General features: G+C 40.2%; 2 protein-coding genes across 4 annotated transcripts in view; one reads left to right on the forward strand and one right to left on the reverse strand.

Moving 5' to 3' along the window:
• On the reverse strand, positions 1-7,988 carry LOC308355945 (uncharacterized protein; the record flags this gene model as incomplete). Its single annotated transcript, XM_080824500.1, has 4 exons — positions 1-755; positions 2,174-2,263; positions 6,508-7,767; positions 7,831-7,988. The coding sequence occupies 2 exons, from the start codon at positions 7,986-7,988 to the stop codon at positions 7,029-7,031; spliced, it is 897 nt and encodes a 298-aa protein (XP_080680626.1). The 3' UTR covers positions 1-755; positions 2,174-2,263; positions 6,508-7,028.
• IVNS1ABP (influenza virus NS1A binding protein) overlaps positions 6,540-21,132 on the forward strand; it is a 22,588-nt gene continuing 7,995 nt past the window's right edge. Inside the window, exons 1-8 of one of the 3 annotated variants that reach the window (XM_080824193.1) lie at positions 6,540-6,591; positions 14,483-14,712; positions 15,494-15,622; positions 15,824-15,993; positions 16,126-16,201; positions 17,062-17,235; positions 17,784-17,909; positions 19,262-19,369. In XM_080824193.1, the coding sequence (XP_080680319.1) occupies positions 15,512-15,622; positions 15,824-15,993; positions 16,126-16,201; positions 17,062-17,235; positions 17,784-17,909; positions 19,262-19,369 (765 nt within the window). In that variant the 5' untranslated portion in view covers positions 6,540-6,591; positions 14,483-14,712; positions 15,494-15,511. Of the gene's footprint in view, positions 6,592-7,442; positions 7,785-14,482; positions 14,713-15,493; positions 15,623-15,823; positions 15,994-16,125; positions 16,202-17,061; positions 17,236-17,783; positions 17,910-18,296; positions 19,370-21,132 lie in introns of those variants that run through there. The other 2 variants (XM_080824192.1, XM_080824194.1) reach the window with 2 other exon arrangements.

Here is a 21,132-nt window from a genome sequence, read left to right on the forward strand (position 1 = left end):
AAAGATTTTATTTATTTATTTGGCAGACAAAGATCACAAGTAGACCGAGAGGCAGGCAGAGAGAGAGGAAGGGAAGCAGGCTCCCTGCTGAGCAGAGAGGCCAATGCGGGGCTCTATCCCAGAACCCTGGGATCATGACCTGAGCTGAAGGCAGAGGCTTTAACCCACTGAGCCACCCAGGCGCCCCCATAAGTCCCTTTTTCACATCGATATGTCTTCAAAGCTTATGGAAATAGTAATGATGCACTCTCTAGTCCCCACTTCCTTTGTAGAGATGTGTTGAAGATCTCTACGTGCCTGGCCCAGGGTGGGCACTGCGGTTGTGAAGATGAACAAGATGGCATCTGTCCTCCCAGAATGTGGCACACAGAAGGGGCACAGAGAAGTGGAATTTTCATTACTGTGTGATTAACGCTACGGAGAGAAGAGATATGCTGGAGCGCTAGGTAAGTTCATAGGAGGGGACAGCCCATCTAGCTTTGGCCAGTGAGGGAATGTTGCCTGGAGCAAGCGAGTTCTACACTGAGGCCTAGGAAATGAGTAGAAATTAACCAAGCGAAGGGTGCTTCAATCAGTGCAAAGGGCAGGTCCAAAGGGCATGGTATATTAAGGACGGGAGGGATTCAGTGTGGCTGAAGAGGAATGTGAAAGATGAGATTTGCTAGGTCCAGACATTGTATCCTGGCACAGACACATATCATGAAGAATCTTGATCCCCGCTGTGATGATTCGGTTCATAGGCTTCTCTTAATTTTCTAGGACATGCAGAGAAATAACAAGCAAACAAACAAAAGAGGATTCATTTTGTTATGGCAGAAAATAATTTTATGTAAAATCTGAGAAACAGCTACATAGTATCACTTTTCCACGTAGAAGAAACACAGGAAAAGCAGTATACTGTTACTGTACATATATTCTAAACAGCTTGTCAATTCATTACAAGTGCTCAAGCTTTCAGTAACTTGGGTTTAATTCTTTATACCACTTCAAAAATAACATGGTAGGGGCACCTGGATGGCTCCGTCAATTAAGTGTCTACCTTCGGCTCAGGTCATGATCTCAGGGTCCTGGCTCCCTGCTCAGTTGGGAGTCTGCTTCTCTCTCTGTTTCTCCCTCTGCCCCTCCCCTCTGCTTGTGCGCGCTCTCTCTCTCACGCTCTCTCTCTAATAAATAAATAAAATCTTTAAGAAAAAAATAACACAGTAAAGAAATGATCATGATTCTGCGGTGTCTTTGAAAAATTTTTAAACCTATATTTAACTTGTTTCCTTGATGTAGACCCTCAAAGAAGTTCAGGCTAATTATAAGGTATGTCTATATTACTATCCCTTTGGGTGAGAGAGTCCATCACATTTCATAAACTTAATGGAACGAATAAGAATTTATGCAACACTAAAAGATTAACCAGAAATTTCCACATAGTGACACTGTGGCCAATTAATGAAGCTAATTTCTCAGTAGGCAATCTCGTACCTTTAAAAAATGCATAAAACTAAAGGATTTTTCTCTTTCATTTGTGGTTACCATGCAAATTGAATATCCATAAATTAATTCTAGATAGAGGTAAAAGCAATAAAATTTTCATGATTTGGCAGGCTTTAAATCATTTACAACACTATAAGTTATTGAAGAAAGAGGCTTATAAAGTGACAGAATCCCCTTAAGAGCAAAGAAAATGTTAGTACTTTGTAGAGAAAAAAAAAAAGCAGAATTTCCTATTTAACTGACACAAAGAAAACAATTTCCAAAAGTTTAATAGATATTTTTAGAAGACAAAAATCATTCACAAAAATACTAGGTTAGGTGCTATGATCAGATTAAAAAAAAAAATGAACCACGGTCCTTATCCCCACAGAGCACAAAGTGGAACAGATTACCCTCTCCTCCCAACAGTATGGATTTTCAGGTTCCCACAACTAATGGAATAGAACATACCTTGAATCTGGACCACGAGAAATCAAGATGAAGGAGTAGAGTTGACAATCCTACATCCCCTTCAGCATATCTGAGACCTCTTTGAGAAGGGGAAGGGATATTAGGTAAGGAGATCTAATGTCCTTGTTCTAAGTCATTTGAAGTACCTTTACTCCCTCTGTTATGGGATATGCCTCAATTACCACTCCCTTTCTAATTTTCCTATTCCTCCATCACAGCCTCGCCCTCCATTACTTACCTTCATTATTTGGAAACATCCATTTGACAGAAAGAGCCATGAAAGGCACATGTGATTCTGACATTCATTCTCCCAACACTTCAAAGATGCCTGAGGGCAGAGGAGAAACTGACTTAAGAGCCCGAGTTGCTGTTATGAATTCAAATATTCAACTCACTCATCTCTTAGATCTGCAAGTATAAAAGTATCCTGTGGCGAATTAAGTGAGTGTTACATGCGATGTGCCCAGGCTCAGGAAGACAGAAGAAAAATTATGTATTCTGGAGTAACTGGGGGAGGCATTTAAATAAATTTATATATACATATTTACTTATCACCCACTATGCGCCAAGTATATAATTCTGTGAAACAGGTATTATTGTTCCCATTTTAAGGATTAGAAAACACAATCATTAAGACAAGAGATTTTCCTTAAATGGTTAAGGAACAGAGACAAGATATGGGCCTAGACCTCCCAGTCCAGCACTCTTCCTATAACACTAGCCCACTTCTTGGAAGTAGCAAGGTGCTAACTGGGTCTTGAAAGATATAGATCGGAGCAAGGTATTGAGAAGAGACAACTACATAAGGAAGAGAAGTGTGTCTCAGGCCTGGACATCCTTAAGGGTATTGGGGGAACACATTGCCACTAGATTTCCTTTCACATTTTTCTCTCTAGTAAGACATTAGAGAAGAGACGACTGGAACAGAAAACCTCTTACTTCACAATTCTTTTCCTGAGGGTACCAATTTAGGAAGACCATAGCCTTGAGGGATCACTATCAAGGGTGGGGGAACCCTTAGATAACAAGTTTATGACTTTCTGTCTTCAGTAATTTAGAAAGCCTAAATCATTAGACTCTTGTAAAATTTCAGTATTATCTCATTGTCCTTCATTCCAGTCTCCTCCAGAAAGCAGGACACATTACAGGAAAAGGGAGAACCGATGTTTCAACCCCTCTGCTCTACCTTTTCTGTTTCTTTCTCTAAAGACTTCATTTATCAGGTGATCAGTTTACACTAGCAACAGTTGGCTGCTAGTCCAACTGAACTATAGTGTGTAACTTCCATCCATTTAGGGATCAAGTTCTGGATGTGAACACAATAAAAGATCTCTCCTGGATTGAACTGTATAGATTTGCACTTATGTTACCACAGTGTTGTTTATACATTTGATTACAATGTTGACATTAAAAACTCAGCTTAGTATGGTGACTAACATAACATTAAAAAAAAAAAACTCAGTTGCTTATTCCATGTGTTGCTTATTTTCAACAATTAAGTTAAATTTTTTTTTAAACAAAAGGTGTTCTGGATGAAGGCTTAGTAAAGCTTAGGTTACACATTAGAATTCAAGAGCTGAATATACAGTTGTTGGCCGCATAGTCTGAAAAGGTAGCAGGCTTGAAGGTCATATAATGTCACTAGAAGAACGTCTGAATGACATGAGAAGTTTTAATTCCTAAGGAATCGTTAAAGAGAAAGAAACTATTAGGGGTTTTGGTTACTGGAAGAGGGGGCTAGAGTTCTTAAAATTTTATCAGTGATGACTTTAGAAAACCAACAAAAGGTCATTAGTAAAACAGTTGGCTTAGATAATATAAGAGCGAGGCTAATGCAGGATCAAAATATTCAGATTATATAATCTGTTCTGATGCAAACTCTCTATGGAAGTCTTACCAGGAAAATGGAAGATTCTAAAAGGGAATACTTAAAACAATTTTTAGAAAGGTAGCAAGTTCTCTGTTTGTTATATACTGTGATACATAACAGTTTCCAAAGACCTACTTTAATGGAGTTTTAGGATTTTTCCCTGTGTTTCTTGTGCCTTTTATGACACTACCATTTTCTTGTTTGTGCTCTTAAGCCACCACTAATGTATGACAAAAATATTTTCAAATGCCAAAAGAGACCCAAAAAAAGAAAAAAAGGGAGGAACAGCAAGCATAGACTACAAGGGATGAGAGCAATATATGAAAGAGACAAGTCAGTCGGTCACTCAGAGTACAACAGAAATCAGTGGACAAGAGAAGGCAAAGCATTGACTTGTCAAACCATAAATTTGCAATGGTTTTTTCATTTAACAAAGGACATCCAGAATATGAAGACAGTTGACCAAAAACAAGGTAATGTGGTATAGAAGTGTTAAAATGTAAACACGTTTCCAATTTATGGGGCACACGGGTGGCTCGGTGGGTTTAGCCTCTGCCTTCGGCTCAGGTCATGATCTCGGGGTCCTGGGATCGAGCCCTGCATCGGGCTCTCTGCTCGGCGGGGAGCCTCCTTCCTCCCTCTCTCTCTGCCTGCCTCTCTGCCTACTTGTTGATCTCTCTCTCTGTCAAATAAATAAATAAAATCTTAAAAAAAAAAAGATGTTAGGGTGAGATGAGTAAACTGTGTGAATTGCTAAGTAGTATTATTTACTTAGATTAACTTATAGTTCGCATGGCTAATCAAGAAGAGGTGTGACTAATATCTGGAACAAAATGGTTCATGTTCACATGCCTAGAAAAGGCTTTTATATCTGTGGTGGTCTCCAAACTTTAGTATGGATACAGGTTTTTGGGATGCATATCAAAATGTAGATTTCCAGGCCCCTTTCCCAGATTCTGATCTAGCAGATCTAGAGTAGGGTTTACAAATCTTGGCACTATTAATATATTAAGAGATGATTTTCTTGCTGTGGGGACTACCCTGTGCCTTGTAGGTGGTTGAGCAGCATTCCAGGTCCACTAGATACCATAGCATCTTTCCCCTGGGCCTATTTCCAGATGTTGCTAAATGTGCCCTGGGGGCAAAAATCACTCTCCTCCTTTGGGAATCACTTGTTAGGGTGAAGCCTATGGACTGCATTTCTAATAAGAATATCCAAGTGGTTTTGGTCAGTGAACCAAAATTGAGAAACACTGGACTAATGTGCTGAATTATGTTCCCTCTAAAATTCATATGTTAAAGTCCTAACCCTCAATACCTCAAAATGTGATCCTATTTGGAAATAGTCACTGCAGATTTAATTAAGATGAGATCATACTCAGTTAGAATGGGCCACTAATCCAGTATGACTGGCATCCTTATAAAAAGGGAAAATTTGGACCCAAGAGATAAGCACACAAGGAAAATGACATGCAAGCCAAAGAACTACCAGACGCCAGGAGAAAGGGCTGGGACAGAGTCTTCCTTAGCTCCCACAGGTGGAGCATGGCCCTGCAGACACCTTGACCTCATACTTCTGGCCTCCGGAACTGTGAGACAATAAATTTCTGTTGTTTAAACCATCCAGTTTGTGGTACTTTGTTAGAGAAGCCCTAGCAAACTCGTATATAATGAATAAAACACAAGTCCGAGTTTAGCACTGGGACAACATTTGAAGCAGGATCAGAGAGAAAAATGGAGAGATTACAGATGGGCACCAATTCCCAATTTATCTTTCTCAGTGCCTAACATAAAACAGAAGTTGAGTTTTTATTTTTATTAAGCACTCTCTACGTATATCTTGCCTAAGTTAAATATTAAGAATAACATCTAATTTGTTACTTTATAAAGTTGAAATTGCCAGTGTTCCATTTTCAAGTTTTCCTCTAGATTACACAGTACTTGGATAGGCTTGAGTCTGGAGTTGACTAGAGGACAAATGGAACTAATTAATTATGCCATTATCTACAGAAAATGTAACATGTAAATGTGAGATTCCATACAAGGCAAAAATGTACTGACTGATCACACTGTAGCTTTAAGAAAAGTGTTGACTGTTTCAGGTCACAAAGGCACTATTTAGAGTACAGCAAGTGGGACCATGTGTCCAGCAGGCCACACAGTCATGTGCCTCTCTAAAGTAGGCAATTCATACTCTCCTACTGAAAGAATGAACCCCATGATATTTTAAAAAACCTGAAGAGGCATGTACTCTGATAGTTTCATTTGCAGTAAAAGTGAACACTGCTGTGGCTTATTAATTATCAGGAGGCAAAAACAAGAGCCCAGTGGCAAATGGCAGTCTTTTTATCCTCAAGATATGAGAGTCATACTAATAGATATCTCAGTTCCTGTTTCCTCCCACAATTGAACAGGGGTGAGAAAACAAGCCGCCTTGACTCGAGATTTTAGAAAGAAAAGTTGTAAAGCTTCTATTGCAGATGAAGGGCCCCAACATTTATTTTTCCTGCTCCCATAAGCATAAATTCGTGATAAAGAATGGGAGGCTCCTAGAAACGTCTACAAATTAACTTGAGTGTCCAAATGCAAAGTTGGGCGCACGCCGCGTAAGTGCCCTCCCTAAATCAGGATAAACTAACAGGACGTTAGCCTGGAAGCCTCTGCCAAACTCTAAACAACGTTACCTCTGTAAATCCCCTCACCTTTAATCTAGGAATCTTTCCAGCATGCCCTCAGTCACATGAAGTTACCGTCAGAGCCCAGGATACCGCCGGTCCCCGGGACAGGTTTGACTCTTGGGGGCAAAGTGGCAGGGTGGATAACTAAGTTTGGCATGTGGTCTAAAAGGCCCCGTTAGATTAGGATAAGGACTGTCGATTCTCCAGGTTTTTTTTTTTTTTTTTCTTCTTCTTCTTTTTCCAAAAGACGGCAAGACCAGCAAAGAACGGACTGTCTCCGAAAGGAGAGCCGTGCTCAGACAAAACAGAAATCCGGGGGACCAAAAGCAGAAGTAAACAGGTTTTTATAGCAACACTAATATAACAGAAGGCCTTCTCTGACGGCGCCAATAGTTTTTTTTCCGGCTACTGAACCCTTTCACCCCTTCCCCCAGCGTGCCTCTCTTCTCACTCACAATCCCCACGCCCCATGCCCCCCTCCCTCCAACAAAGGTGAGGGCCCACGCCAACCGCAGACTCTAAGGTCCAGGGCGGCCAACTCCAGTCTAGGGCAGTCGCCTAGATGTAAATTTGACGTCGAGACATCTAATCTCCCCCGTCTGATCTCCGGCTATTGTGCCTCGAGGGGGAGGCAGAACAGGTGAGGGCGGCTGGAGGGAACCAGTTCCGGCACAGTCCGAAAGGGCGAAGCGAGGGTGCGAGGGCGCGAGGCTAGGGAAGGAGACCACAGTGCGATAAATAAAAGGAGGGGAGCCCCAAACACTGTCTCTCTCCGGGAGATCACCTTGCCTTGACCTAGTTGAGCCGAGCAGGAAGGAACCCAAGAGGGCGAAGGAGAGGCTGGGCGAGCGGTGGGCGGGGCCGCGAGCGGGAGCTTCCTCGTGCTCGCTTGTGATTCGCTGACGGATTTGGGCCGGAAGCTGCCGGGAGACATTGGCGGCGGCGGCGACGGCGGCGGCGCACGTGGTGACGTGCGAGGGGGTGCGGCGCGAGCGGGGCGGCGGCGGCGGCAGTGTCTCCGGGACGCGCGTGGAGGTCGGTCGCTCAGAGCTGAGCTGCACAGTCTCTCCGCCTGCTGCTCCGGCGCGGCAGTGCCAGCGAGCGAGCGAGTCCCCGCCAACCCTCGGTGGCGCGGCCCCCTCCCCGCAGCCTCTGCGGCTGACCGCTGCTCTTCCCGCTCGACCGCTCCCCCTTTCCGCGGCCTCGAGGCGCTTTCCGTTGGGCCGATTCCCGCCCGCTTCCTCCTGCTCCCCATCGAAGCTCCAGACATGAGTTTTTCCATCTCTTCAGAGATGAACCAGGTAATACGCGCAGGTTCCAGACGGTGGAGGAGGAGGAGGGCGCGACCGGAGTCCGAGCAGAGGGATGGCGCGGGCGGCTGGGGAGACGGTGCGAGGCGCGGAGCAGCGTCCTGGTCCCGGGGGAGGACGCTCCAAGCCGCTGCTGCCGCTTTCTGGGGGCGAGGAGCTGGCGCCGCGCGGGCCCCGCGCTCCCGGCGCTGCCATGGTTGCCGAGTCGCGTTGGCGGCCGAGGCGGCTGCGGGCCGCCTCGGAGGGAGCTCGGGCAGAGGAAGTAGGGCGGGAGTTTTTGCCCATGGGATTCTCGGGGGCCTGGGTCAGGGCGACACGCGGCAGGGATGACTGCCGGAAGGAGAACGCGGGAATCTCCTTTCCCGCTGTCAGGAACCGACTCCAGGTGTCTGGGTCTCACGAGGTCTGGACTCTTCCCTGGGACCTCCCAGGACTCGGCGCGTGTGGGCGGGGAGCCGGCCCCGGGCTGCATCGGTGCCTCGGGCCTGGAGTGGGGTGGCACCGCGTCCCGGATCGCCGTGGGCCGCGGGGTCCTTTGTTCCCGCTCCACGTTGCCCGCTTTTCTTGCCAAGCGCGGGGAGAAGGGGGCGGGAGGAGGGAGGGAGCGGCTGCCCTGACGTGTCGGCGCTGAATGACTGCGTGGCCGGCCAATCCCAGCCGGGGGTGTGCGGGCGCTGGGCGCCCTGCCTTCCAGCCTTGGGAGTGGGCGCCCTCCCGGCCTCGCTGGAAGGAAGGCCTGGGGCTACCCGGCTCTTCCGTCACTCTGAGGCGATCACCACTTTACTTGTTTAAAAAAAAAAAAAAATCGGCGGAGAGGTCTGCTCTTTTTCCATTCTTGCACGCATCTTGCAAAAACGGTGTTTGGTTGTAAGTTCTTGGTGGTAGGAAAGTATCAGACAATATCAGATTGAGAGTTGAATGTAAGAAGACTTGGACGACAAATATTTTAGAAATAGATTTACTGTTTCTCAATACATAGTAGATAGATCCATTGTTTGAAACAGCTGACGTTTCAAAACCTGTAGCAAGTAAAAATGGGCCTAAAGAGCGTGGTTTTGTTTCCTAATGTCTATTGCCAGTGGTGGAGGATTAGAATACTCTGGTATCAAACTTCTTTGAGGACTTTGCGTGGTGATCTTCCGTCTAGTGGTAAGTAACAACTTTGGAAGCGTGGTACTTAACTACTCTTAACAGTTGAACAAGTACAGCGTGGACCAGACTACCAGAATCCGTGTTTTCCTTTAATAACTCTGGCACTGGCAGTTGATTTTAGGATAACAAAATACTGATGAATAGTTAGTTATAGGCATAATCGGGCTGAAATCTTCCTCTTAAGATGCTAAGGAGAGCAGTTGTATATCTGGAGATGAGACAAACACTGTTTAGAATTGGATTAACAATAGTATCATTAAGCTAGCTGGCAGGCTTCTCAGATGTCTGTAGTTCTGTAGTTGGTGGTAAAACCGGACTAGAACACACTGACCTAAAAGAGACCTGGTATGGTTTTCCTCTGAATTTTTCTAATATGTGAAATCTCTATAGTTAGTTAATAGATATTAATTTTACCTTTTATCTTAATTTGTGCTGTTTGTCTACCCCCCCCCCCAAAAAAAAACCCAGAGGATCCCAGGTTTGGTTTTAGTTTTAAATTGGTATCTTTTGGGCTACTTACTTTGGAGTGGGGTTTTTTCCTTGGTTGAGGTATATTTGTGATGCCAATTGAATGTAGTTTTGCAAATGTGGTTTTTAATGTAAAATGTTCTTTTATTAGGGAAATGTCTTAATTACTGATACCGAGATAAAGTACTCCTAAAGGTAATTTCATTGACTTTTCTTTTTTTAAAAGATCTTATTTATTTATGTGACAGAGAGAGACACAGCAGTATGATTTTACAGTCAATCTCCATGGAGGAATTCTAAAAGGTTGGAGATCCTCCCACCTTAGGCTAGAGAGTGTAAATGGAGGAATTGTGAACAAGGGAGTGATCTCTGGGTTCTTGTTAGAAGCACAGAAAATACATGCTTATGTTCACTTGTAAACTTGAATTACCACCTCGTAAGTGATTTCTAAACCTATCAGTATTTTCCTACTTATCAGATCAGTATTTTAACACATTTGGTATCAAGGTGGATACCGAGCAAGTAATCTCAGCATTACAATGTACCACAGCAAATTCCTCTTCTTCTAACTAACTTTGAGCTAGTAGCAAACTACAAATAACTGTTACACTTTTTGGAATTCTAATTTTGGTACTGATTTTGATAATAATGCCACACATATCCAAGCTAAAATAATAGGATAAGCAAGGGTATATAATATCTTAATGTCCCTGCTTCTATATTTTATATGTTTCTCTAGACCATCCCCCACAGTTATGCTAGAGTGTTCTTACTATAATCCTTTTCTGCTCTCCAGCATTGTTTAAACCTTAGTATTGATCTTTCTTACTTCCTCTCCCACTATTTACCATCTGCATCCTGCAGACTATAATCCATTGAAACAGAAATAGCTGCAGTTTCTGGAATATGTATGTCATACCCCTTTCCTCTTTTGTTTGAACTATTTTCACTGCTTGGTATCTGCCTTTCTGGTTGGTCTGTGAAGTGTTCAGTGCTGGGGAATGGAGTTAACTCCATTGGTATTATAAGCATCCCATTCCAGATTGTCCCTGCCATATGTTTGGTGCCATAAATGGGGATATAAGAATTGCAGAACAGTGAGGATGGAGGAATTGAGTGAGTTTGACTTTTGAGATCGTAGTTTGAAAGGTGACGTGGAATGTATAACTTCTGGTTTTACGAAGATTGAATTTGTAATTATAAAATCTGCCCTTTAAAAATAGAGTTCATTGCTATTTTGTGAATTGGCTGCCCTCAAAAGACTGCCTTGAAACTTAAATAATAAAATTGTTACTTGCCTTGAGGTTTTAAGAATGCTTTGAAAGTTTAATGATAACTTTTATCTTTTAAAACTGATAACATTTTGTTCTTGGGCTTACTGAAGGCCCAAGAAGAATTTGGAGGGCAGGCCATAGTGTGCCTACCTTTTTTACAACTATTGGGTAAGACCTGAATTGTATTTCAGTTAAGCTAATCTTTTTGGGGCCTGCGGTAACATAACATGTGAACTTCTGGGTGTTACTGAAGCAGTTTAATTACTCATTTATGAGTCTTCTGTCTCCATTTTCTTGCACTGGCCATACTAAGGAATGAAGGTGTATTTACCAGAATATATTTTATTTGACACCAATTTTAATTTTTAAAGTGGATTAGTCGATTGTATATTTTAAGTAGCAAAGAAATTTTTTTTTAGATTTTAATTCCAGTGTAGTCAACATACAGTGTTAGTAGTTTGAGGTGTACAATATTGTGATTTAACAGTTCCATGTATTACCCAGTGCACATTAAGACAAGTGTACTCTTAATCCCCTTCACCTAGTTCACTCATTGCTCTACCCACCTCCCCTCTAGTAACCAACTCTGTTCTCTATAGTTACGAGTCTTTTTTTCGGTTTGTCTCTTTTTTTCTTTTCATTTGGTTCTTAAATTTCACATATGAGTGAAATCATGTGGTATTTGTCTTTCTCTGGTATATTCTGCCTAGCATTATACTCTCTAGATCCATCCATGTTGTTGCAGATGGCAAGATTTCATTCTTTTTTATGGCTGAGTAATACCCCGTTGTATGTATGTATATATATGCTACATTTTCTTTATCCATTCATCTATGGATGGATACTTGGCCTGCTTCCATAGTTTGACTCTTGTAAATAATGCTGCAGTAAACATAGGGTGGATATATCGCTTTAGGTTAGTGTTTGTGTATTCTTTAAATGACAAAGAAAATTTTAAATTTTATACTTTTATGTAACTAGGGTGTTGGGGCTTTTGGTTTGGCTTTTCAAGGAAAAAAAAATTCTGCATATTTTTATTCCACCAGTTATTGAGTTTGAGTCTCACAAACCAAAATAAGATGAACTAAATTTTTTAGCATCTTTTGAAACTCAATTTGCCCAATGCTTACTTGAGTGAAGTGACTGTGAACTTACAAAGACATGGTTTTGCAAGCAAGAGCTGATATGACCTCCTCCAACTTGGCGGAGGTGGGGGTGCTAGTAGGGACCTACAGCATATGAGGACAATAATTGAGTAAAAATGTCAAGTGGACTTGAGCTAGCTCTTAAAATCGAGTAGGGTTGTACTGATCATTAAAGACATTAAAGAGATGATGTTCATATTAAGACCCTGATAAACTGGAAAGTCTTCCAAGTTCTAAATGTAGAAGAACTCATTTTATTGCAAACTAATAATATTGTACAAAGTTGTATATCTAGAGTTGCTCCCAAAATTTTCCAGTTTTTTCTTCCAATGGACTGAGTGATTTTAACCACCCCCCCCGCCCCCCAAAATTTAAGGTAGAACTTAGATGTCATTTTTATTCTTGGTTAGATCAAGACTAGTTTATAGAAAAACACTGAATAATGAATAAAACTGGTCAATATTTAAAATGTTTATAAATCTCCATATCGTAAGTTTATGGTTTTTCAAAAAGCACATTTTAATGATACCAACATAATTTGCATGGAGGGATTCCCCCCCTCTTTACCCTTCTTGTAAGAGCAGCTTATGACGGGGCGCCTGGGTGGCTCAGTGGGTTAAAGCCTCTGCCTTCGGCTTGGGTCATGATCTCAGGGTCCTGGGATAGAGCCCTGCGTGGGGCTCTCTGCTCAGCAGGGAGCCTGCTTCCTCCCCCTCTCTCTGCCTGCCTCTCTGCCTACTTGTAATCTCTGTCAAATAAATAAATAAAATCTTTTTTTTTTAAAAAAAGAGCAGCTTATGAAACTGAAGTGAGGAGTTACCAACTATGTCTATGGATTGGCCACCCCCAAGTATATATCATATATACAAAGATTTTCTTAATTTGAACTAGATCTTGGCTGAAAATGTCTGAACGTTTCCTTAGGATTGTGTGTCTCTCTGTGTACATAGAATTGTGTGGTACTTGGAAATCATTTGTTAGAACTGATTTCTTAAAAGCTGAACTTATTTAGATGCAGCTATAAAGTAGAGGAAATCAGTATTACATACTAGTATAATACAGTTTTGTTGCAGGGGAAAGCATTGACCACAACCCCAGCCTAAGGCAGAATTACTCGGGATGTCCTTGAAGTAGAACTTACATTATAGAGAAACCAGTTAGGGCATGTGGGATCCAGCTCCATTACAGAGTATGCATGTGTTGACAGTTTGTTCAGTTGGAGCTGGACCAGCCTTCAGTGGGTTCTAGGTTAAGTGATTATTCATTAACCTGAACATAATTGTTAGAATTCTGGGTTTGATAGATGTAGAAGGAAAATCCAGGTAATTTTAAGATGTCCATTTTTAAAAGTATGCACATCTTTCAAAGTATTTAGTTCTGATTTCCTAAATTATACTGACAGTGGTGTCATAGCAGTTCAGGTGATTAAAAAATAATTGCTGTCTGAATTTGACACTTGCAGTTGATGGCACGTGAAAATGAGGGGGGAAATGGCGGTAGGAGGACTGAATATGATTACTTTTAAGATGTGGATTGAACTAGAACTAATTCCATTGGTAGTTTATTACGGTATGTAAGTACAAGGACCATATAAAAAACAGGCATCGGTATTTTCCCTTTTGTTTATTTAGTTCACTTCAACAAGTACTCATATTTAAGTTTCTAGGCTAGTTGTTTTGGTCGTGGGGAGATGGGATGGATACAAAGATGAGCAAGACAGAGGCTCTGCCTTCCAGAGCCTTGAATCAAGGAAGATAAGAAGGTCCACAGAAGCCCAGCTCAGAACAGACCAGTTGGAAGATTACACATGCCTTTCAGACGGTGTTCAGAATGTAAAGATAGGGAGAAACTTCTCTCAACGGGGGGGATTTGGCAGGAGCTCTTTGGAGGTAAGACTTCATCTGGCCGAGGTTGCATTAACGGTATTCCAAAAAGAGAGAACAATTTGAACAAAGGTGCAGAGGCTGAGTAGAGCAGACCACATTTGGGGGAACAGTGTATCCAATTTGACTGTAACATTGTATACGTGTCTGGGAAAAATGCCCAAAGGTTGCTTGCTAGCTGGTGAAAATGGAGAGATCATATGTTTGTATGTTAGTTGTAATCTAAGGGTAAAGAATCTCAGACTTAACCAGTATTTATATTTGTTCTCTAGTCTTGTGCTTGTATATCTCACTTAAATTATATATATATTAGGTCCTATCTTCCAGGGAAGGTGTTTTTTGTTTGTTTGTTTAATCTGAATGCAACCTGAATAGTTGCAGGTTAAAAGAAAAATGTTTATGTATAGCTGCATTTGTGTTAGTTATTTTCTGTATTTATGTCCATTTACATCAAGATTTCTTCAAGAGGGCCGAATGGGTGGCTCAGTCGTTAAGCGTCTGCCTTTGGCTCAGGTCATGATCGGGGTCCTGGGATCTAGCCCTGCATCAGGGTCCCTGCTGGGTAGGAAGCCCGCTTCTCCCTCTCCCACTCCGTGTGTTTGTGTTCCCTCTCTCACTGTGTCTCTCTCTGTCAAACATATAACTAAAAATCTTTAAAAAAAAAAAAAAAAGATTCCTTGAAGATAAGGACTTTGTTTGATTTAATCCACTTAGATCAATGACAGTTTTTGATCATCCTGAGTAACTGATATTTGTCATTATTACAGATTATGATGCATGATTATCACAGAAGAAATTCATGTCTATAGCTTTTAAGGACTTGATTACATCATTTCAAGCCTGATAGTTTTGGAATCACCATTTAGAGCTTAAGACACCTCTGCCTTCACTTCAACCACCTGTCTTCATACCTTGAGGAAGTTGCTGAGTTTTAACACTCCTTTGTCCTTGGATTATCTAAGACTTCCCAGAAATCCATTTCTCACCAGTTCAGTAGGTAAGTGAATATTCAGTGCCCAATGCAACATTAAGACACATTGTTTTTCTGAAGACTATGCCCGGAATACTAACAGCCTTTCATAATTTTCTTAAAGGGAACGTCAGCAATCATGGGTAGGAAAAAAACCACTTTTCTGGGTTTTTTCTTTCTGTAACTATTTTGAATTTAAATAAATCAGCTCAAACTGAAATCTATTACTGCCTTTTAATGGTGGATTTTGTATAGCCATTAGTCAATTCTTCACAAGTAAAGGTGAAATGGACATTTTTTTAAAGAGGCTTAAAACTTTTTTAAAGTTTCTAGCATGTATTCTTAGGAGATAAGTGATCCCTAATACCTGAATCTTGCAAAGGGAACAGAATTTACATTTGTCTTACTTATCTTTCATTTGGGAGTCAGCAATGACAGCAGCCCAAAAGATGGAAACCTGTAAGTGATGACTGCTTTACATCCTTCCAGGCTTCTTAGGTTACTCTATGTATGGGTTTGGGCCAAGCTCAGGTGACGTTTCTTTCCCCCTCGGAAAGAATGTGCATGGAAACCTAGACCAAAAGCATTGATAACTCACCGCTGTATGAATCCTCAAAAAGACTTAGGACCTGGGGTACTGAAACTTGGACATTCAGTGCCAGTGTTTCCACAGTGTTTTCGTGTAATAAAGTTTTTGTGTTGATATGATGGAATTTTGAAAATAAAGATACCATGTTACTCTTTAAGGTATAATTATAAAATTCCTCATTCACAAGTGAAGTAACTCAGCTTTCTTTCTGCCCTTTAGCCAAATTTATAAGGAAAAATGATTCCCAACGGATATTTAATGTTTGAAGACGAAAATTTTATTGAGTCTTCTGTTGCCAAATTAAATGCCCTGAGGAAAAGTGGCCAGTTCTGTGATGTTCGACTTCAGGTATAAAAATTGATATTTTATTACTAAAAGCAGTAAATTAAGCAGATTTGCTTAATTTCTTTTTCATGGTAGGCATTTCGTGAAATAACTTTAAAAAACAATGATTTACTTATAAATATTAGATAAAAAATCTGATGTGGTAATTAGCTAGAGAAATACATAGTCCACAGTACTTCTGATTTTAATTCCTCATAATTTCAGGTCTGTGGCCATGAGATGTTAGCACACAGAGCAGTCCTGGCTTGCTGCAGTCCCTATTTATTTGAAATCTTTAATAGTGATAGTGATCCTCATGGAATTTCTCATGTTAAATTTGATGATCTCAATCCAGAAGCTGTTGAAGTCTTACTGAATTACGCCTACACTGCTCAGTAAGTACTTTATAAATTGTATAATTAGGGGATGTCATCAGGAAATTCCAAGTCTCTCTAAATTTATTTCAATTAAGTATCTGTGTTTTAAGGCCTTAGTATCCTAAATGATAAAGAACTTTTTTTTAATAGGTTGAAAGCCGATAAAGAATTGGTAAAAGATGTTTATTCTGCAGCAAAAAAGCTGAAGATGGACCGAGTAAAGCAGGTAGAGTACAAGAAGTTAATATATAAGGAGGACTATTACTAGCAAGTCTGCTTTTACATGGTTAGAGGGCATAATTTGTCATAAGCCATTTCTTAGTTTCAAGAACTTGAATAATGGCTCCCTTTTTCTCATAGAGAACTAAATGTTAGTTTAACCATTTATTAACCATTTAGTTATAGTTATATAGCAAGGTCATACTTCTCTCAGATAATTTGAGCTAAACCCTTGCTCTTCCAGTAGTCTTCTCGGCTGGGTAGCTGTATCAGTCACTGATAGCAGGGTGTAAAATACTTGTTTTTCCTCAAGAGTTAATCATATAGCTTATATTCTCAGTTCTTTTGTTCTTCTACATGCTGGAGTTCCTCTTTAAAAGGACTCCTTCTAGAATTTAACGCCATTGAGAACTGCTTAATAATTCATAGGGTAAAGGGCATTTAAGTCTTGTGGTGACTGGGTGGCTCAGTTGGTAAAGCGTCTGTCTTCAGCTCAGGTCATGGTCCCTGCTTCCTCTCTTCTGCATTCAGCAGCATCTCTCGTGTAGAACCCAGTTCAGATACTGCCTTCATAATGAAGTCTTTTCTAATTATGCTAGTTGGAAATATTTATTTGAACATTTCATATGCATTATCACAGCATTTCAGTTTGTGGCATCTTTCCTTAAACAACTTAGACATTTGTATGCCATTCTTTGATGTTTATTGTTTGTATACATATGTTCTTCCCAATGTTAAAATTGTTTGATTAGGGCAGTGATTCTTAATTCATCTTTCTATCTTCACGTAATGCTTACACACTGAGTATTAAATATTCATCAAGTAAAATATATGTAAGTATTGGTACTTGTGTGTTTCTTCTCCAAGGTTTGTGGTGATTATTTGCTATCTAGAATGGATGTTACCAGCTGCATCTCTTACCGAAATTTTGCAAGTTGTATGGGAGACTCCCGTTTGTTGAATAAGGTTGATGCTTATATTCAGGAGCATTTGTTACAAATTTCAGAAGAGGAGGAGTTTCTTAAACTTCCACGGCTAAAGGTGAGTAAAAAATCTATAAAGAGATATATCCTACTTAGTTCCAGGCAGGGAATCTTTGTCCATGTTTCAAGCATGTAAGTAATGGTTAGGAAAAAAATAGTACATTCAAATGATACTTTTAATTTTGGCAGTGTAACAGTTTTCTGCCTACCTGTTTGTGTATTTTTTTTTTTTGGCTACTGATTTTCTTTCTTTCTTTTTTTCTTTTTTCTTTTTTTAAAGATTTTATTTATTTATTTGACAGAAAGAGATCACAAATAGGCAGAGAGGCAGGCAGAGAAAGAGGAAGGGAAGCAGGCTTCCTGCTGAGCAGAGAGCCTGATGTGGGGCTCGATCCCGGGATGCTGGGATCATGACCTGAGCCAAAGGCAGAGGCTTTAACCCACTGAGCCACCCAGGCACCCTAGCTACTGATTTTCTTACAAATTAGAGTAAATATGTGGAATGTGATTGGGCATCTGTGAGCATTTTATTATGAAATTGAGCCTTAAGCTGAGAATTACAGGCTCAACACTGATCTATGTGTCACTGTTTTTTCCTAATTCTAGTTGGAGGTAATGCTTGAAGATAATGTCTGCTTGCCCAGCAATGGCAAATTGTACACAAAGGTAATCAACTGGGTGCAGCGTAGCATCTGGGAGAATGGAGACAGTCTGGAAGAGCTGATGGAAGAGGTTAGTTTTAAAGTAAATGGGTTTCAGCAATTCTTAAAAATTATTTTGCTATAACATGAAGGATTCCCTTTCACTTTTATTTTATAACCATCACCCTAAAGAATTTAAATTTTGCTATAGGTACCCCTAAGCTGAGAAACAGGGGGGGTGTCCAGGTGAGCTGAATGAACCGTTCAGTTTGGTCTTCTGCTTTTCTTTTTTTATTTCTTTGCTTATTATGTGCTGTTAACTTCCTTTAAAGTAGCATGTAATTTGCTTTAGAAATGGGAGGTGATACTGAAATTTTCTGTAGATTCTTAATTTTTCTTCACAGGTTTTTGCTTTAAATTTGAAAGTAGGTAAAAGCTTCTAATGGTTGTTCCTCCCCATTGATTTATCTCCCCATAGGTTTATTAACAAAACTAGGATACCCAAGACTGAAGAAACAAGAAGAAACCTCCAGTGTATTGACACGTAAAGAAGCAGCAGTCCTGCCCCAGTTCTCCTAAGAAAAATCCGCTGTGGGCAGAGAGCGATGATGATTTAATGGTGTTTACTCCTTTACAGGATTCTCTCTTTAAAGCTTTGTGTTTTTCAATGGTGTTGTTCATACATATAGTCACTCACTTCCCTTGGGCTACTTTTTAAAAATAACACAAGAAAGATTTGATGGAGAAATGGTGGGAATTAAACATATGGCGACAGAGCAGTAGAGTGACCCTGCATCTGTCATTCCACTTAAGCCTTTCAGAGACTCACTAAAGGCTTACCAGATCTGTTAGGCCTTGAAACATACTGTTATCATTATGTTCTAAGAAGGCTAACAGGTGATCCCTAAGTTTTATATCCTTTCCCACTTGAAAATCAGGTGCATTAACCAGTGTTTGCATCTGCTAAGGGAGTTATCTCTGTCTCTACAGCTTGTTTGCGTTTTGCATTTGCTTTTTATCTGTTTTTCTTGAAATTGCCTTCAGGACAGAAATATGTTAATGCAAATCAGACCACTTCAAAGGTGTAAGCCATATTCCATATTTTATTGTAAATATGTATATTCTTTAAGAGGCTATATATATTGTACTAGTGCTTTTTTTCTTAATGCTATATAATAGAAGCTATGAGAAAATGAAGATTTCTTTCAAGCCAGTCAAGCCAAGGACTCTTCGGCCAGTATTAGAAGATTCTGTATTTGATTTTTGTTTTTTAAATTTTTACAACCATGACCTGTATTTTCTTTACTTCGGGATCCTGCCAGAGCAAGATGTCAAGTTCAGGAAGCACACTGGAGGTTACCTTGAGGCGTTTGTGTGAGCTGCATACTAGTGGAGTAGCCATGGAGACGGTAGCCACATGGGTGTTCTGTTGCTGTTTTGCAGGTTCAAACCTTGTACTACTCAGCTGATCACAAGCTGCTTGATGGGAACCTACTAGATGGACAGGCTGAGGTGTTTGGCAGTGATGATGACCACATTCAGTTTGTGCAGGTACACATTGCACATCTGAGGTAACCTCAGGTTAAAATGTGATTAGAGCATTTTGTAGCATACTGAAATTTTCCTTTAATAAAGGAAAGTGGAAGAATTTCATTGGTATAACTGAACAGAAACATTTTTGGGACAAAACAAGCCTATCTTTCTTAACAGTTACTACTGTTTTGGGCACATAAAAAGAAATGAATTCAACACATTTAGATTTTTTTCTCAATGAAATAGGATTTACAGGTAGTAAGAAAGGCCGATAAGATGAAACAAAGTAGAAATTGAGTTTTTGGGGTTAGATTACAAAAAAATAGTTTGCAATAGGAATGAGTGTTGTTAGACCCTGGGGTTTTTTTTGTTTTGTTTTGTTTTGTTCGGTTCCTCTTTTTTTTTTTTTTTTTTTAATCTTAGGTATAAACTTTTTTAGTCTAGAGACAAAAAATTTAAAGTACACAGATCATAAATGTCAAATAGTGAACCCACTAATTTAAACACTACTTGGGTCAAGAAGAGATTTCTGCTTCCTGGAAACCTCTTATCCCTTCACAGCCCCCCAGATGAAACCATTATTCTAACTTCTGAAACAACAGACTACTTTGCCTGTGTTTAGAGTGGACGTAAATGGTCATGTAGTATGCATTCTTTCTTTTTGGCCTTCAGCTCAACATTGTATTTGTGAGGCATTAACTGTAGAATAGGCTGAGTTAACCCAGTTTTAAGGAATGGTTTTCTTTAATAGAAAGTGAAATAAAAAAAAACATGACCCGTGAAGTTCTCAGTTATGCTGTGGCAGTAGTCACCAAATATCTTTATTTTCACAAAAGTGTCAGGGTGTGAGTTAGTTGAGAACTTTATTCGTAGTTGTGCGTTTTGAACATTTAGAATATTTTTCCTCGTGACTCTAAAGATGTATTTTTTTTAAAGTTATACTTTCAACAATTAAAGTTTGCGTGCCCGATAAGTGGCAGGCCATGATGTTAACGTGTATGAGGGATAGTTTCTGGTTGTAGGACCTTACAGCAGTAGACTGAAACGGTACACTCTTACAGGAGGTATCTACAAAAGGCATACAGGGAAGGGCATGGTGGAGCAGGAGAGAAACTAGGGGAATTTTACAGAGGAGGAAACATTTGAGCAGCCCTAGGATCGAGAAGAGTTTGCATAGCATATAGAGGGAGGTATGTTGGTTACATAGGGGGATTGGTTAAATTACTGTACTTTTATACAGCAAAAATCTATACATTAGTCATATTTTAGACATGTGGTTAACTATCAGATGGGCAGTCTCTAGTCATGGGACTCCAGCTGATCTGTGGTTTATTTCCTTTTGTTTTTCTTACTCCTGTAAAGGATGGCATTAAACCCTTCAGTTTTTATGACCCAAGCACAGAGGGTAAAACTTGTAAGACCAATTTACAGCCTATTACAAGAAGTCATTTAAAAAAAAATGACAAGGGCATGGAGGAGGAAGAGTGTACTCTAGCCATTTAGTTTCAAAGGTTGAAAGAGTCCTTAGTGATCATTTAGAATAAGGAAATTAAGCAAATGGAAAAGGGAGAATTTGAGATAACGGATTCTGACATATGTGACTCCTTAGAAGGTGGTTCCCTAGATATAAAGATCATGAAGTTAAACCGGATGAGGTGACACATTAGGCTTGAGGAATAGAAAAAGAGTTTGACAAGAAGCCATTAGAAAGGAAGGAAGAAATTAGAATCAAAATATATTAAAAGCTAGCTAACATAGGTGGAGATAATTTTGAAGGAGAA

Source organism: Martes martes (genome assembly GCF_963455335.1).
Source record: "Martes martes genome assembly, chromosome: 15".
Classification (NCBI taxonomy): domain Eukaryota; kingdom Metazoa; phylum Chordata; class Mammalia; order Carnivora; family Mustelidae; genus Martes; species Martes martes.